Source organism: Colias croceus, chromosome 16 (genome assembly GCF_905220415.1).
Source record: "Colias croceus chromosome 16, ilColCroc2.1".
Taxonomy (NCBI): Eukaryota; Metazoa; Arthropoda; class Insecta; order Lepidoptera; family Pieridae; genus Colias; species Colias croceus.
Genome location: NC_059552.1, coordinates 7,782,461 through 7,800,044, shown reverse-complemented (window position 1 = coordinate 7,800,044; position 17,584 = coordinate 7,782,461). Strand labels below are relative to the sequence as shown.

General features: G+C 31.6%; 1 protein-coding gene across 4 annotated transcripts; it reads right to left on the bottom strand.

The window, feature by feature from the left end:
* Window positions 1-9,092: 9,092 nt before the first annotated feature.
* Window positions 9,093-16,997, bottom strand: LOC123698360. Of its 4 annotated transcripts, XM_045644964.1 has the most exons (4): window positions 16,826-16,994; window positions 16,237-16,445; window positions 15,166-15,337; window positions 9,093-9,254 (listed from the first exon to the last, which is right to left on the bottom strand). In XM_045644964.1, exons 1-3 carry the CDS (start codon window positions 16,924-16,926, stop codon window positions 15,252-15,254), a joined length of 396 nt encoding a protein of 131 aa, XP_045500920.1. In that variant the 5' UTR covers window positions 16,927-16,994; the 3' UTR covers window positions 9,093-9,254; window positions 15,166-15,251. The 4 variants fall into 4 exon arrangements, with proteins under 4 accessions (XP_045500920.1, XP_045500919.1, XP_045500918.1 ...); XM_045644963.1 differs by lacking the exon at window positions 15,166-15,337 and having other exon boundaries at window positions 16,237-16,436; window positions 16,826-16,997; XM_045644962.1 differs by lacking the exon at window positions 15,166-15,337 and having other exon boundaries at window positions 16,826-16,996.
* Between the last annotated feature and the right edge of the window lie 587 nt (window positions 16,998-17,584).

Sequence of the window (17,584 nt, the reverse complement as noted above, 5' to 3'; positions counted from 1 at the left end):
AAAATAGAACTTACGTGATATACAATTCGATAAAACAGAATAAAATACCAAATCGAACATTTGATAGGACGCACGGTACTTCCAAACGCTCATAAGACCTCATCAAATTATTGTGTCTAGACAAAAACAATATTGCTTTTATTCTGCGCGATCTTCGATACATTGCATTAACAAAAAATAACTCCTTTTTATTAGACTCATATTTTAAACACTATTTGATTTTAAAGATTTATAACACTATTTTACTTACTTCGAAACTGCCCCATTAAATAGGAAGGAATAATATATACGTGTTGTACTCTTTATACCAACGACATATCGTGAAAATTTAAAGTTTAATAACTCAGCCCCCGGAATCACAGACACAATAGAAAATCTATTTAGTCCATTGAAAAGTTACATTTGGGGTTGCGTTTTTTAGAGGACGCAATTTTATTTTTTTGATGTGTAGGGGGGTTAGAGTACTGAAAAATAGTGCTCACTCAGAGCGCTGTAAAACCTTAGCTATTGACGTAATGAAAAAATGTTGAGTATAAAAGTTGTTCCTCGAAAAACAATCTACAAAAATGGTCTGATATAATTTCTTCGTAAAATGATTAAAAAAAAAAGTTTTATTGAAAAATATAAATAGCTCTAATTTCTGAACATTTTCCCTTATAACTTTTTTATTTATAGTTCTACGACAAAAAGTTACTGGACCAAAGTTGAAGAGAATTTAATTTGCAACAAATAATGTTAACAATTTTTTTTATCAGATAAATAGTTTAAGAGATATATAGTAAAAACCATTTCAACCGCTATTTTCAAGATGGCGGCCGTGGGACAAGAGTGGCGACCCCACAAACTTGGTTTTACCTTCACACTGACCCCCCTCTACATATCAAAAAAATAAAATTGCGTCCTCTAAAAAACGCAAGGTGTGTCGTTGTCAGCGGGCCGCTCGGGGCTCAATGGGTTCAAACGCGAAAACAACACCGCCGTTTGATCAGAAGCCTAGACTTCTAATTAAACAACTGAATTAACTAGTTTGCCGCCAAATATGCGAGATAATTCGTGATCAAGAGCTTCGCAAATCATTTAACCAAAGCTTATGAATAGCAATTGAAATTTCTGAGTATTAGGTAATATTAAAATGAAATTATTATACATTAGGATTATCTATAATTCGAACATTTTGACTAGGCTCCCTAAAAAGCACTTTTTAATGAACAATAAGTTAGTGAAGTGTAGTGTAGTCTAGTGTTTTATAAATACTACAACTAAATTATATAAGTAATTGTTATACAACAGTTTAAGACGCCTTATGCTGATTTTCCGCTTGATTTTAACTAAAAAGGTATAGGTAAAGAAAACTTAATATTAAGCCTCCGCAATCCGCCGCAACCCGCACTTGGCCAGCGTGGTGGATTATGGCCTGTATCCTCATCGGAGGCCCGTGTCCCAGCAGTGGGAACGTATATGGGCTGGTGCTGATGATGACGTATCTATATTTGTTTAGTTTACAATCTACACTTTAAAGTTGACTTTATATCCATAAACTAATACCTATTGGTACTACTTACATTATAATAATGTCCAATTGACATAATTGAACAACTTAACGATCTCTTTACACGTGTTTACATGCAAACATAAAATTCATTAAATATAACGGACTAGAATTTATTATTTGACATCTGTGTAAACACAGATATCTCAGAGGAGCGATATTATTTAATATTTATAAGCCCGGACTCATGAGAACTGAGAACGGTGTAACTCGATATTTGTGTAAAATATAAGAGATATTTTTTTATTTGCGCTATGATTTATTAGTTTTGTTCGAATACTTTTGACACAAATAACTTTAGTAAATAATGTTATTTGTCCGTTAATAATTAAAGATCATAATATTGTACCTCGAGCTATTTAATGACATTTAGATTTTTCTCAACATAATATAATGCGTTTATTGCAAAATATATTTTACTACCTGTGCTCCGCAGTTTTAACCGCATTGCTCCGCTCCTGTTGGTCTTAGCGTGATAACAGACTATTAGAAGGCTATAAAGCCTTCTTCGATATATGGGCTATCTAACACCGAAATAATTTTTCAAATCGGACCAGTAGCTCCTGAGATTATCGCGTTCAAACAAACTCTTCAGCGTTATAATTGAAAATGAAAAATATAATTATTTCTAAACCAAATGTTTTTACACAGATACTATTGACAGGATTGACGTTGCTCGCTTAACACATATTCTATGTTTATTAAAAAGGATTCCCTACAGTACCCACACTAGGCAAGCCTGTAATTACAAAATATATTCAATTACAATAAAGAGAAAATCATCTCACAAATTAGTAAAGGCACCATGGCGTACCTACCTAATGTAATAAGTACGTACTAAGAGAAGCGAAAGGTCTGTGGTGCAATAACAGTTTTAATTACGTTAAAAATTACCTACAGAATCTTCCGTATCTTGCAACTCCATTTTGTTTTTACTGTTATTTTTATGTTGCTATGGCGAATATTATTTCTATTCATTTAGGTATGTTTGAGAACGTCACGTGTGTTGATTTTAAAATTAAATAGGCAATTTTACTGCTAAATAATTTTCTAAGTTTATCAATGAACAGATTTAGTAATTGCAGCAACTTAATAGTATTATGTGCAATTTTTCATTATAAGTACTTAATCATATTTAAAATGTTTAACGGAGTTACAAAGTGATAATTATCTACATTTTCCGTAACTTTAATTAACTTAAAAGAAGCTCCTGAAAATAATTATATCAGACTAGCCCAAGGAAAATGATTATACGTTACATTAGGTAACGATATCTCTGTGAGAATAAGCTGACCTTTCAAACAGAAAGTTCAAGAGATCCTTAAATAAAAATCATTCATATCCAACAAGTTACAAAACAAGGTAAAATTAAGGTTTTACTTACAGTAAAAATTTTTCAGTGTAGATAAATGTTTGTTAATCTATCCCACAGCATTGGATCTAGATTCATTTTAGCAATTTTTTTTTATACTAGAACCACGCGCACAATAACGTGTGGTACCTAGATAATATGGTAGGTAGTTTATAAAATAAATTGTGTAGCAAACATCATTTATAATCTGGATTAACCCACGTCTTCACATAATATTATGTTAACGGCTAAAAATGCTGTAATGCAGTGTTTTAACACCTTTGTATAACATGATTACTTGCAAATAAACTATTTATTTATTTATGTTTTACTAATTCTTGTATTAAGAGTGAATCCACTGCCTAAATCTATAAGATAAGTAGTAAACATGATAACTGTAATAAATTCTCCGCGGATTTTCCATCAAGAAACAATCAACTGGCAAACTTTGAGTTATCTGAAATTAACAGACGTTCTAAAGCGTCCAAAGTTAATCCAATCGCAGTTGGCAAGTAACACAATGGAAAGATTAGGGGAATTCTTCAGAGGCAAATACATTGTCCAACTTGGCAATTTTCAAAGTAAATCCCGAATCGCAAAGTAAACTGTGAAAATTAATACAAGAAATTGTTAACTTACATCGGATATTGTGTGACTCAAATAATGGGTTTTGTTGGAAATGTTTAAATGCTTAGCGTATTCCATGGGTATTCACGGATTGCTTCTGTTTTCATTTCGAAATTGAAATGTAAGAACGTGATGTTTTGTGTTGTTACGTTATACGTGTTATGTTATGTACCAATGTATTTGATTTGATACCTATGTATGTTAGATTGGAGTGTTAGATTAGGTTCTATTTAAGGTATGTAATGAAGGCAATTAAATGTATTTAACTTTTTAGAATCCTATGCATGCTTGTTCCTCTGATAAAGTTAAGTCAGTCTGTCAGTAAGTAATAAATTTGTATTTTCATTCATCAGATTTATTCAACCGTTTTACCTAGACAATTTCGAAAAAAAAATGTGTAGGTACGTGTACTAGTGCACACACGTAAGAAGTGAAACTTCGTTATGACCTTATTTTTCAAAAAATAATTTACTATATGCAACTTTACAGAAGTACGTAGAATCAAAGATGGCGCGTAACGGAAAAATGTCACGCGTAACGAAAAAATATTACCTACACTAAATTTTTTTCCAACCCCGATAAAGAAGTTTCACTTCAAATATTGTAATTGGAATCCTTTATATAAGATAATTGTGCATTAATTTCGAGAGAGCAAAACTTAGGCATACTGTTTTAATTCCATAATGGTGAGACATACATCTCTCAGAACAAAACCAAAAAGCATAAAACTATTCAGTGACCGCTGCGAGCAATAAATTGCTAGAAACAGAATCTTACGCGCCAAAAAGCAAATCTTCCCGCCATTACTAGAAAATTAAGTTAAAAGCTCGCAAGAAATTTGGCACGTTACGCCTGATAGCCATCTAATGCTCTTCTTGTTACACAATAATTGTTTTTGTTAATTCCACTTGAAATTGGTCTGGTTTAAACATAGTTTTATGTACCCAGAGATTTTTTTTAATTGACCATACAGACTTGACCATACAGACTTACACAGAGTGTAATTAACTAGGTAGATATTAATCTTATACTATATATAAAATTTCCCTGTCACAATGGTAATTACCATAATATTATCCTCCAAAACGGCTGGACCGATTCTCATGAAATTTTGTGTGCATATCGGGTAGGTCTGAGAATCGGCTAACATCTATTTTTCATACCCCTATACAGTAGTAGATAGATATATTTAACGTATGTACCTTTATTATCTCATAAATATCGTGATAAAATACTTAGAGTAACGTCACAAACTATTCGTGCATAATGTATATTATGATAAGCCAGACATATCATTCGATGCGCTCATAGAATGTTCCTGAAACTATTCAACGCTGAGCTCTTCATCCTACTATCCTTGAAGTTGTCGTCTAGTTTCATATATCTAATATATAAAATTCTCGTGTCACAGTTTTCGTTGCCATACTCCTCCGAAACGGCTGGACCGATTCTCATGAAATTTTCTGTGCATATCGGGTAAGTCTGAGAATCGGCCAACATCTATTTTTCATATTAGGTACCACGGGCGAAGCCGGGGCGGACCGCTAGTTTAAATATAAATTTTGATAAAATAACAGTACACATTTTAGATTAATAGAATCATAACCAAGTACTACAACAAGTACATAATTGAAAAAAAAATTAAGAATTATTGCAAGCACTATACGTAATGACTGATATTTTATTTGTGTTTTTTTTTTCTATTTAATTCAACACTGTTTTACAAATTCAAAGCTTTGAACAGGGCAACACAGAATTTATTTTTTATCCCGTAGCTCGTAGCTCTTGGACGTATCAACCGGGCGTAGCCGGGATAGTTTGAACTGGCTAGTAATTAGTTATTAATACACAGATAGGAAAGTTTCCAATACAACTTTGTTCTATTATCTGTCCTATCAACAAACAATCAAACCTAACAAAGTATTCAGCACTAGGTACTGTATGTATAAGGGAATACTGTATGTATATTGCATACTGAAGTTTAAAAACATAGTTGCTTGACATATAAACCTTATCATCATAATATTATATATTACTGTCCCTTGTGATCTATATATTCCTGAAAGTTATTCAATTATATTGTGACTATTCTTTGTTATATTGAAGCGATATTAAAATGTATTTCTATCTACTTATAATTGTATTATTAACAATTATTTCGACAGAGCACAGACTCCTGAAAATGGCTTTTCCTTAGGATAAATCTTACTTCAACATTGAGTTCAACATCTAACGTTTTATATTTATACCTACATGGTTATATAAATTAGAGACAAACAAATCACATAATACTTCTATCAATGCTTATTAGTTTATCATTCCGTACCTCCTAAACAACTATTCTCGTACAAAAACTTCTCTGAAACTAGTTAGTTCACACAGATTCTATCACATGTATTTATCATACGATAAGCCGCGTGGCTACAATAGCGAAGTCAATTTAAAGTTTGGGAGCTAATTTATGTTAGTTGCGATACCGCTCAGTATGGTTTAAACTATGTACAAACATAATTTGAGTGCTCTATTCCTGTACTTTGATGGATTTAAGCTGCTTTTGTTTGATTTTTCTTATAATAAAAGGATATTATCTTAACTTAAGTACTATGTTTATGTATTAAATTTGCATACTTAAGTGGTTAGGTACCTCTTAAAAGTATTATAAGCCATCCCGGAAATAAATTTACTTCCGCATTTGTATGGTAATAAGACGTATAAAATATAAATAATTTATCACAATATTTTTTTAGGTAACCTGGATCATTATATTAATAGTTCATAGTTAAGAAAACAAATGAATTATGTAATTAGATGGTAATTAGTATTTCCCTCATATCATTTTAGCCACTTACGTCATCGGTATAGAACAAATAAAAAACCAACTAACCATTTTTACAGTCACAAAAAATTATAATTAGCCTCCTATCACACCGTACTGAACAACAAAACAATGGACATACCACACAACTCCAAACTATTCTAAAAATAGATTATATTCCGGAAGCTCCTGAGGCGACACTGCGTTCGTCCGCAAAATGACAGGCTGACCACAATCACACCGTAACGTAATATAAGGTAAAAAGCTCTAAATATTTTTGAAATCATGTTTTTTTATTCAAATTTAAAAATAATGAAATAAACTTGGACAAACGAGAAAAAATTACATAGGTACAAGGGCAAATCTGAACATACAAACGAAATCGGTTCATGTAGGTAGCTAAGAAGTGATATCTTGCAGGAAATCGTAGACAAGCATTGATTAATTATTTTCATTGCATCTCGTAGACATAATTAACGTTATTTTTAACAATATAATAAGGAGTATGATGTAAAGCTGCTATCACGATTTTTTAAATTCATGTGAACAATTATTAATGTAAAGAAAAAACACAGCTATTGCAGCACAAATTATGAACCTCCTTCGTTTTTGGATCTCGGAAAAAAATTATAAGATTTAAAGCTCTCTAAAATGAGATCATATTTCACTTGAAGATATTCTTAAAAATATCAATAACTGGCTGCTCCGCGCGGTTTCACCCCCGTGGCTCCACTCCTGTTGGTCGTAGCGTGATGATATATATATAGACTATAACCTTCATCGATAAATGGGCTATCTAACACCGAAAGAATTTTTCAAATCGGACCAGTAGTTCCCGAGATTAGCGCGTTCAAACAAACAAACTCTTCAGCTTTATAATATTAGTATAGATTAACTGAAACATTATTCCCATATATTTTGACGAATAAAAATTAATAATAGGTTCAATGTGGACTAAATCCGAGAGTGGCTTAAACTCAGAAAATATCCATCCCAAAATAGTATTTATTAGATTTACAGAATCAATGTATTTCACGCTAAAAGATGTATCTCACGTGCAAGGTATAGAGGTGAGAGGGGAAATCTAATATATCGAATTGTAGCCATTCCGAGGCATTCGAGACGCCAATATTTTAAGGTTTCATAAAATTGAACACTTCATAGTTATCGCGGATATTATAGCGGATTCTTAATAATCCGGGTTGAGTGATTTTGCGTTTTAGAGGCTATGGCTTCTGCTAATATGGGTGTTATGTTAATTTTAGCTGATGAAGATGGTAATCCGTAATTGGATATTGGATGATTATGTATTTCAGTATATTTGATAATGAAAAAAATATAAGTTTCTAGTTTTAATAACATATAATATCGTGTTACATGTTTTATTTATTTTAGTAATTAGGTATACTTTTCAATGCTTATTTTTCAGATAGGTAGGTATGAATCAAGATGAGCCTGGAAATTCTATATCATCCATTCTAATTTCATAAAATCATGGTTATAGTGATATTACACGAAAAAAATTAATCATGTAAATTCTAGGAGAATTCCAGTATAAAACTAAATAAAATAAAATTACAATACAGTGTGACCGCGATGCACAACGTCTGTCCGTCTGTCACATGCTATCTGAAGTTAGTTTTTGTGACTCGTTTATTTTTAGAATTCCGGTGCAAAAATATCAGAAATTCGTATGCAAATGTTTTCTAGGTACAGTCAATGATACAGTGGTTAATTCGTTATAGTTGAATTGTCCTGGGTTCGAACCTCAATGCAGAATAAATTATTATCTACTAGCTTTTCGCCCGCAGGTTCGCCCGCGTAGTCAAAGGAAAACGCGCACAGTTCCCGTTCCCGTAGGATTTTCGGTATAAAAACTATCCTATTTGTTAATCTAAGTTACCCTCTATGTGCAGTGTTTCATGAAATCGGTTAAACAGTTTTTGCGTGAAGGAGTGACAAACAAACATACAAACTTTCGTATTTATAATAGGTACATAATATTATTAGGATGATGTTATAAAACGCGCTTTCACAACCTGATCATGGAGTCATTGACAGCCTATTGAACATTTTAATTTTTTGAAGTGAAACTCGGTCGGAAAAAAATTTTGTGTAACATTTTTTCGTTACGCGCCATCTTTTTTTATACCTACCCCGCTTGATTCGACTTTTTTCTTTGATTTTAAATTATTTTTTGAAAAATAAGGACATAAAGAAGTTACACTTCTTATGTGTGTACACTAGTATACGCACACATTTTTTTGTCTTCCTTTTTTATATTTTGTATACAGCAAAGTTGTTTCAATTTTACTTGTTCCATTAAAGTGAAGAATTAATTTAAAGGGTGACGTTTTCGTAACGATAAAATACAAGTTCCAAATAATTTACATATTAATGCGACGGTACAGTTTTTTTAATTGAAAACAAAATTTATCAAACTGCACATAAGATATTGGTATCTTATGTACAATTTGGTTTTAAACTGATGATTTTTTCCTCTTAATACATAGTTTTATAAACTTGATGTTTGGTGTTATCCCTATCTTTTATGGTTTGTTAATTCAAGATTTTAAAAAAATACCTATATTGAAATTAGTATTATAAACTGATAAATTATTTAATAATATCAAAACAAAAATGTATTTGTCGAATAAAATCGAATAAAAAGTCTGGGACATTATATTTCACCTAAAGCAACGTCACTACATTTTCATTATAATCATTGTGAAAATCAATAAAACTTCCAATTTAAAATACATATTTATTAATCATCCATATATAAAAACATCGTATTTAATCTCCCGCCCTCTGTCACTTTTCATTCGTAACGTCACATATGTGTAGCCAATACCACCCTGCGTCACGTTCGCTGATGCTGAACTGTTTGTTAAATCGTAGGCGAGAATACCCTGAAAAAAAAACATTTTAAAGATTATAATATATATCGTTTATACCTCATACATACTGTCTGTAGGTACTATATCTATACTAATATAATATTATAAAGCTGAAGAGTTTGTTTGAACGCGCTAATCTCAGGAATCACTGGTCCGAATTGAAAAATTATTTCGATGGTAAATAGCCCATTTATCGAGGGAAGCTAGCTATATATCATTACGCAAAGACCAACAGAAGTGGAGCACTGGGGGTAAAACCGCTGGGCATACATGACTAATTTATACTTAAAATATTTTCTTCTTATTCTCTGTCTATAGAAATTCCCGATCCCAGTGAGGACGGATTCTGCCAATGTCAAGTTTTGGACAGTTGATCAGAGACTTTTAGCTATTGTTTATATTTACTTAAATTTTTACATATACCTACATAGCTTGAAGCATAGGCTTCTTGATACATAGTAATTAAAAAAAGTTGCCTATATATTTTATATTTAATATTTTTACATTGCATATTAGGTATCATTTCATTAAGGCTATTAGTAATACTGTATATTATATTATGTTAAATCATGTTGGGAATACAAACAAAATACAAATTAATACGTTTCAAAAAAACAAGGCAAACGTTAAACAGAATGTAGGTTACTTTATCTCAAATACAGCATCTATAGTTCTTTCTCGTAGTCATTCTTTTAATCTTATCTATTATCTGATTGCAGTAACATCTAGAATCGGTCATAATATTTCAAATAAAAAAATAGTTTAAATATAAAATTTAACTACATATAAATATAATACCTGAATGCTCTGGTGATACGATGGCGTGGAGAAACTGAAATTCTCTACACGTTTGCTGAACATATGCGAGCCGTAATGTATCGTACGGTGAAACAAAAGAGGTCGGAACACATTCGACCCCATAAACGTATGGTTACACTCCACATACACTAACACCGCCACTAATAAACACGTAAACAACAACCTCATTGCTACACCTTTTTTTACGAAAAAAAAAATAAAACCCAACAAATGTCAATCGATATTCGAATTTGGAACGCTATTGAAACAAAAGAAATTGCGCTCTATATAATCTGTAGCGTTATCAAGGCGGGGAAATTAGATATTTTTATCACAGAGACCGACGTACTTTAATTAAGTACTTTTTAATTGGGCAAAGAATTCTTCCCCCGTTTTCGTCATTTGATAAGTTAGTGTAATAAAAATATAATTAGTCATTTTTTATATAAAAAATCGTTTATATCATTAATGTTTCTTGATATATTTTAATTACAGTGATGATGACTAAGGTCTTATAACTGATACGCGTGTAACGGTATTTTAGTAATAGTCCAAACACTCTACATCTCAACCCTAGTAGTGAAAAGACGCGTGAACGTAACTAAATAATTAATCTTACTAATATTATAAATGCGAAAGTTTGTATGGATGTATGGATGTAATGGATGTATGGATTTTTGTTACTCTTTCACGTAAAAACTACTGAACCGAGTACAATGAAATTTAGCACACATGTAGAGGGTAACTTGGATTAACACATAGGATAGTTTATATCCCGGAAATCCCACGGGAACGGGAACTATGCGGGTTTTCCTTTGCAAGCGCGGGCGAAGCCGCGGGCGGAAATCTAGTACATTATAATCAATTTAAAAGGCACAATTTAGCGTGTAATTATAAACCTATTGTTCCATTGTGCACTGAATTAAATATAATGTTTATAACGTAAAACTGTACAAATATTAAAAGATTTTATGTACCTATTGAAAAACATCCTTGAATCTTTCTTGAATCATTTCTGAACATAAAGATTGTACTACTGTCAAAAATATTTTACATACTTAAGTATGTACCAACTCATAATTCTGATAAAACGAAAGAAAAAGTACATAATAATATATTTTATTAATCTCCAACGCTACCTTTAGATCTTAAAATGGTTTTTATCAAAGAATATGTTTCTATGTGCATACCTATTTTAAATTCAGAAAATCTCACGATATAAAATGTTTTCCATTTTCCTAAGTTTTAAACATAAATTTTGCATAATATTTTTAATAATGCACAAGTACAATCCCCTTGACACATATGAAGTTGAAGGAATTCACAGATCTTGTAAAAAATAAAGAAAACTGCTCTCACGTTTGTACGAAATTGGTCACAGGATTTCGTTTCCTTTTGTATTCAGGCAGACGAAAATATTTTATTCCATTGAAAAATGTTCCTCGTCCGTGTCCGAAATATTCTAAATTTTTGTTGCTAAGATCTTTCTGTTCTTACAGTGTTGTGGGTTTGTTTATATAGAAAATTATTAGATTTATTAGTGTAAAAAAATCTATACTAGGCATATTAATATTATAAACCTGAAGAGTTTGTTTGTTAGATCGCGCTAATCTCAGGAACTACGGGTCCGATTTGAAAAATTCTTTCGATGTTAGATAGCCCATTTATCGGGGAAGGCTATAGGCTATATTATATCATCACGCTAAGACCAACAGGAGCGGAGCAATGCGGGTGAACCGTGGGGCACAGCTAGTAATAAATAAATGTTAGCCTATTTGGTCCTCTGCTACTATTTTAACTTGAATTAATTAATTAAGAATAAAATTATTTAATAAACAAGAAGACCTTCTCTTCCATCCTTTATACATTTGTCTCACAATTTTTCAGTTTTCCACAATACAAGACGAATAAATCAAGATGGATGATCACATCGTTTATTTACCGCGACGAATAGGTTTTTGGTTCAATGGAAACGTGACGTGGAATCAACGAATGTCTTTTGTGTTTATGTAAATGTAGGTTGAAATATGTAATTCTAAATTTGGTAGATATTCGTGTACAATTTGTATTTGCGCTATTTATATATCGCGTTTAGATTGCTTTTATATTTGTATAGTAGACTAGCTGCTCCGCGCGATTTCACCCCCGTAGCTCCACTCCTGTTAGCCGTAGCGTGATGATATATAGCCTATAACCATCCTCGATAAATTGGCTATCTAACACCGAAAGAATATTTCAAATCGGACCAGTAGTTCCCGCGTTCAAACAAACAAACAAACCCTTCAGCTTTATAATATTATTAGTATAGATTAGCATATAGGCAATAGGTCAGTTATATTGGTATCAGTATCAATATGATTTCTAAAATAACTTTTTTCATAACTTAATACGTTTATTATTATTTATAGTAGTCACTTGATAAAGGCTTTGTCACGAACAATATCCTTAGCTACATCAAGAAAAGTATTCGTAATTATTTGTATATTATAGATGTTTTTCACACAGGAAAAGGACACTTCGGAAGAATTCAGTATAGGCACTTCCTGCCCTGCCTTATTCCTTTCAACACCTGAACAAAGATTTCAACCATCTCTATAAGATAACCATACCTACTTTATCATAAGCGCCTTTCAGCCAAAGAAATGAAGGCCTTGTAATATAACCTACAAATCATGGACAGGAAGCAGGAAGTAGCCAAGTCTGGTAGGAGTGCTCTCGTAACGGATGTAACAATTTTGGGACATCCTAGCTACTTGAGATCGATACTTGACCTTTGACCGCTTCTTTCTCGATTATCAAGCTGGGTGATAAGAATTTTGCGCACTTTTTCGGATATTATGGTATAGGACCTATGTATACCTATTGTCACAGCTGTGTCGGTTTACACGCGGACGAATCCGCAAGCATAAGCAATGGTTTCTATAGGTTATCTGTTATTCTAATATATAAACTAGATCACTGTAAGGTATCATCAAAATTCGTTCAGTGATTTTCGCGTGATAGAGGAACAAACTTACACCTATATAATATTATTCTCACAAACTTTCACGTCTAAGGTAGGTATATGATATTAGTAGGTACTACATATATATGTTACCGGAAATGTATGAAATCAAGGAATTGTATACAATTCCGATACCATTTAGGAAATGTATAAAATATTGTTTAAAAAACTATTTAATGCATTCATATCCTAGGAAAAGTATAATCTTCCTAGGAATTGTATACAATTCCTATATCGTATTAGGAAATGTGTAAAGTAAATGCTTTCTGTAATAAAATACGTTGTTATATTTTTTTATTATAGCTCTTATTGATACAATCGGGTAACAGTCATACCGTAAAATTGTAAAAATATTATGTTCATATTATTATCTTCGATCGTTCGATCTTCGTCGACGGAGCCCCGCTTCGCGGGGCTCCTATTTCTGTGTAGTTTTTTTTTTAACAAACCTAACCTAACCTAACCTAACGGCTAACCTAACCTAAACCTAACCTAACTTTGAGGGCGAATATCTCGGCTATTTTTGATTTTAGAGAAAAGTTTTTCCTATAAAACATGCTTTTATAAGCGTAATCTTTACGATAAAACAATAATAAATAGGTGTTATAATGACACCAACTCCATCAAAAATTTTTTAAGTCCTGCGCCCCCTTTGCTTTAGTCCAACCCTTGCCTGCGACATATCAATATCTTAAATGTTTTACATTTCCGATAGCTATTCAGGAAATGTATAGATTTCCTAGGAAATGTGTATAAAATAATTTATTTCACACATTTCCGTACGATTTTAGGAATTGTATACATTTCCTAGGAATTGTATACAATGACGGATTACATACATTTCCTGTAACATATATAATATAAAGTTCGATCGAAACTTGTTACCGAGCAAAAATTTACTTGATTTTTCAATTTATTTGCACATTTTCGAAATCACCACAACTCTAAATGGTGAAGAAAACATCGTGAGGAAATTACACAAAATTGTAGGGAAAAGGATAAAACAAAATCCTATGTTCGTTACTTGGTTTGCTTTTTCTCTTTGTTTTATTATATGAATTTACTTAACATAAAGAAAAAGGTACAAGGGTACAATATAAAATTGTTTTGTATGCACTGTAGGTACATATTATTATCTTTATTGTATGTTAAAGTAAAATTTATTTAATTCTAAACTTCTCAAAATTTGCTTATTTGCATTTAACGTAGGTACGTAATCCGAATTTATTTAATTTCTTGATTGTAAAATAATTTTGGAGCAGCTGTTAAAGGTTATAAATTGAAAGTAGGTACTCTTAATACCCAATCACAATAAATTAATGAAAACTACCTTTTTACTAAAATAACACTCCACAGAAAGCGAAACTATCCATAGATAATTTAAAGATTTTCTGGCAAAATTAAAAATGGTTAAATTAAATGCATAATAATTAATAACTTCTGATAGTATGAATTTGAATTCAAGAAATTGATAAGTAAATAAATTCTATTCATATAGCAATTCCAAATTTTCTAACTTGATTAGTAGATAAGTAGTAGCACGTAGTATATTATTATTAGTCTGTGGTAGTAGATAGTCATTTGTCGTTTTTTTTTGTAGGTACCTAGTTCATCGAAATGAAGCGACATTTTCAAAACTAGCAAAGCTTTTACTGGCAAATAAGCTTAAAAAATGTCCTCATCAGAGCCTTAGAAACAGATGGCTTTTAACTTGATTGGAATTTAATAATGGTTATATTCGGGTACGCTTTAAAATATTTAATTACGCACTTTGACCGGTCTGCATAATTTTATTAAAAACGGTTAATGTAAACGAGTTTTTGATACTTATAACCCAATTAAGATAACGCTTATTGTTGTAATCTATATTTCCATATTTATATTGTAAACTAATTTTTCGCCATGGCTTCGTTCGTGTGCATTTCGTGATATTGCACTTAAAACTAAATTACATTATTTTTCCCATTACGCATTAAATGTACACGTACTGTATATATCCGATCAGCTATCACTATGTCAAATTTTATCAAAATCGATTCAGTGGTTCTGTATGAAAACATGTCTTAAAACAAAACATATTGTGCAGGTTGACTTGAAAGTAAAGGTATAAAAAATACTCACTGTCATTATTTGAGGGTTTTTCGTAAAAATGAATGTTTCCAGATTATTCCAGAATATTATTTATTAATTTCATAATTACTTTGTTATTAATATAGTCTGTATCTCTTAGTACATACAATCAAGTCATCTCCCATTCGTTTTGATTTTAAAACTGTTGTTTCAGTTGAGATAGCTGTAAAAGAAACATACCTGAATATTATTCGCTATAACTACCTCACTATTATTTTACAATATCTATACTAATATTAATAAGCTGAAGAGTTTGTTTGTTTGTTTGAACGCGCTAATCTCGGGAACTACTTGGTCCGAATTGAAAAATTCTTTCGAACGGGTGGACCGATTTCGATAATTCTTTTTTTATTATATTCCTTGAAGTACGAGGATGGTTCTTATGTAGAGAAAACGTAAATATGTACCACGGGCGAAGCCGGGGCGGACCGCTCGCGCTTTAAATCTAGATACTTAACATTATAAAGAGGAAAGGTTTGTATGTATGTATGGTTTTCACGCATAAACTACCTACTGAACCGATTATAATGAAATTTAACACACATATAGAGGGTAACTTGGATTAACACATAGGATAAGTTTTATCCCGGAAATCCCACGGGAACGGAACTATGCGGGTTTTCCTTTGAAAACGCGGGCGAAGACGCGGGCGAAAAACTAGTTAATAAATAAAGACATTCTTTTAGATTTAATTTTCCTACATAATAGTACTAGCTTTCCGCCCGCGGCTTCGCCCGCTTTTTGAAATAAAAATCCGCATAGTTCCCTTTCCCGTGGGATTTCCAGGATAAAATCTATCCTATCTCTCAAGTTGGATCGAACTGCACATGGTGTGCGAATTTTATTATAATCGGTTAAGTGGTTTAGGAGTCCATTGAGGACAAACATTGTGACACGAGATTTATATATATTAAGATTTCTAAGTTGCTTTAGATTCGAAATAATAGCGGTAGATGGCGTACCTATCTATTTACACTAATTTAAATCCATTTCAACGTAAACAAAGGCCTGGTTGAAAATCTAGTACAACATCACTGCATAAAGAGGAAATATTACACTTACCGCTACATTTATTAACCGGCAGAAAATTCTGCATCTTCTTCAACATTTTTCTATTTCGCTTGTAAAACTTAGCACGTCGCTCCGAGCCAAACTTTGTAGCTAATTCAAAATGATTTAGACGTCTTCTTAAATTTCTATTCGACATTATTATCCGCTCCCATATTTTGCACACTCGGCTTGCTATGCGAAGTGCTGCATCGCTCAAATATCTGGATTAATGAATTTATTTAGTATGTGGTCATTTTGAGACGAATTTTTTTTGTTATGTGTTGAGAACTTTTAACTTTTAAGAAAAGATGAATAATTAATATAAGGAATATAATGTAGGTAGGTAAAATGATTGATTTCATAAAAATATTTGACATGTATTACATTGTACAAGGGTAGCTGAAGCAAGAAGCTGAAGGTACTTATATTTAAAATATAAGTATTTTTGAAAGAAATTTCTAATTATTTATAATTTTAATCTAGAATCTTAAAAAACTATTTTCATGTTGTCGACAGTGGCTAATAATTAGTAGTATTAGTCTGTGGTAGTATGTATAAGTACCTATAATACGTCGTGCTTAGGGCATAAGCAAAAACTTACAAGAATATTTTCGAAGATAACTCCAGCGGTAAAGAAGAAATAGCATCGCGTTTCCTCTCTTGAAATATTTTAGTGCCAAAAACAAAAACTTTCTCGTACATTATGCCATTTATGTGATATTATTCTAGAGCCTACTTCGCGGGTAAACGAAAATAAACATAAAAATGTGTTTCATTACACGCGCGGTGACAAGAATAGTGTCTGAAATATTTTATTCAAAAAAATGGTTGCATGCATAGCAGTATTTTTTAATACCCGCGTGTTCATCTTCCTTTTTTAAATATGATAATATTTTTTTTTAAGCTGATACTGTTCACAGAATATTTTAGTAGGTACCTTAGTTTAATACGTACACAATAATAATTAAACAATAATGATTGATTGTAAATTATATTATAACTATGTTTTGATTAAATTATTGACTAAATAATAGAAAATATATGGTAATGGATTTTATTCGTAACGTATTTGATTTTAATGATAAATAAAGCTTTTATGCATTCACGCCACCTTGATATCGTTGCCATCTATGGCAATGTAATGGAACTAACAGTCTTTTCCCATGTTGCCTTACATAAGCAGATTTTATAAATTAAAGTCTCTACATAATGCGTATTAATTTATTGTGATGATAGGTTACACAAGATAAATAATATTAAACATAAGATGAAGACAAAAACATTATATATTTTTTATCAAACTTAAAATTAAAGTGACATTTTCAATTTTCATCTTGACGTTAAAATTTGGTTAAGTGGC

Bases quoted from the DNA above. Each gene is read 5' to 3' on its own strand.
- LOC123698360 (XM_045644962.1), bottom strand. From the start codon at position 16,926: ATGTACGAGAAAGTTTTTGTTTTTGGCACTAAAATATTTCAAGAGAGG. The intron at 16,446-16,825 runs GTAAGTTTTTGC...TCATTAATCCAG, and splicing joins TTATCTTCGAAAATATTCTT to ATATTTGAGCGATGCAGCAC. The intron at 9,255-16,236 runs GTAAGTGTAATA...TTTTTTTTTCAG, and splicing joins GCCGGTTAATAAATGTAGCG to GGTATTCTCGCCTACGATTT.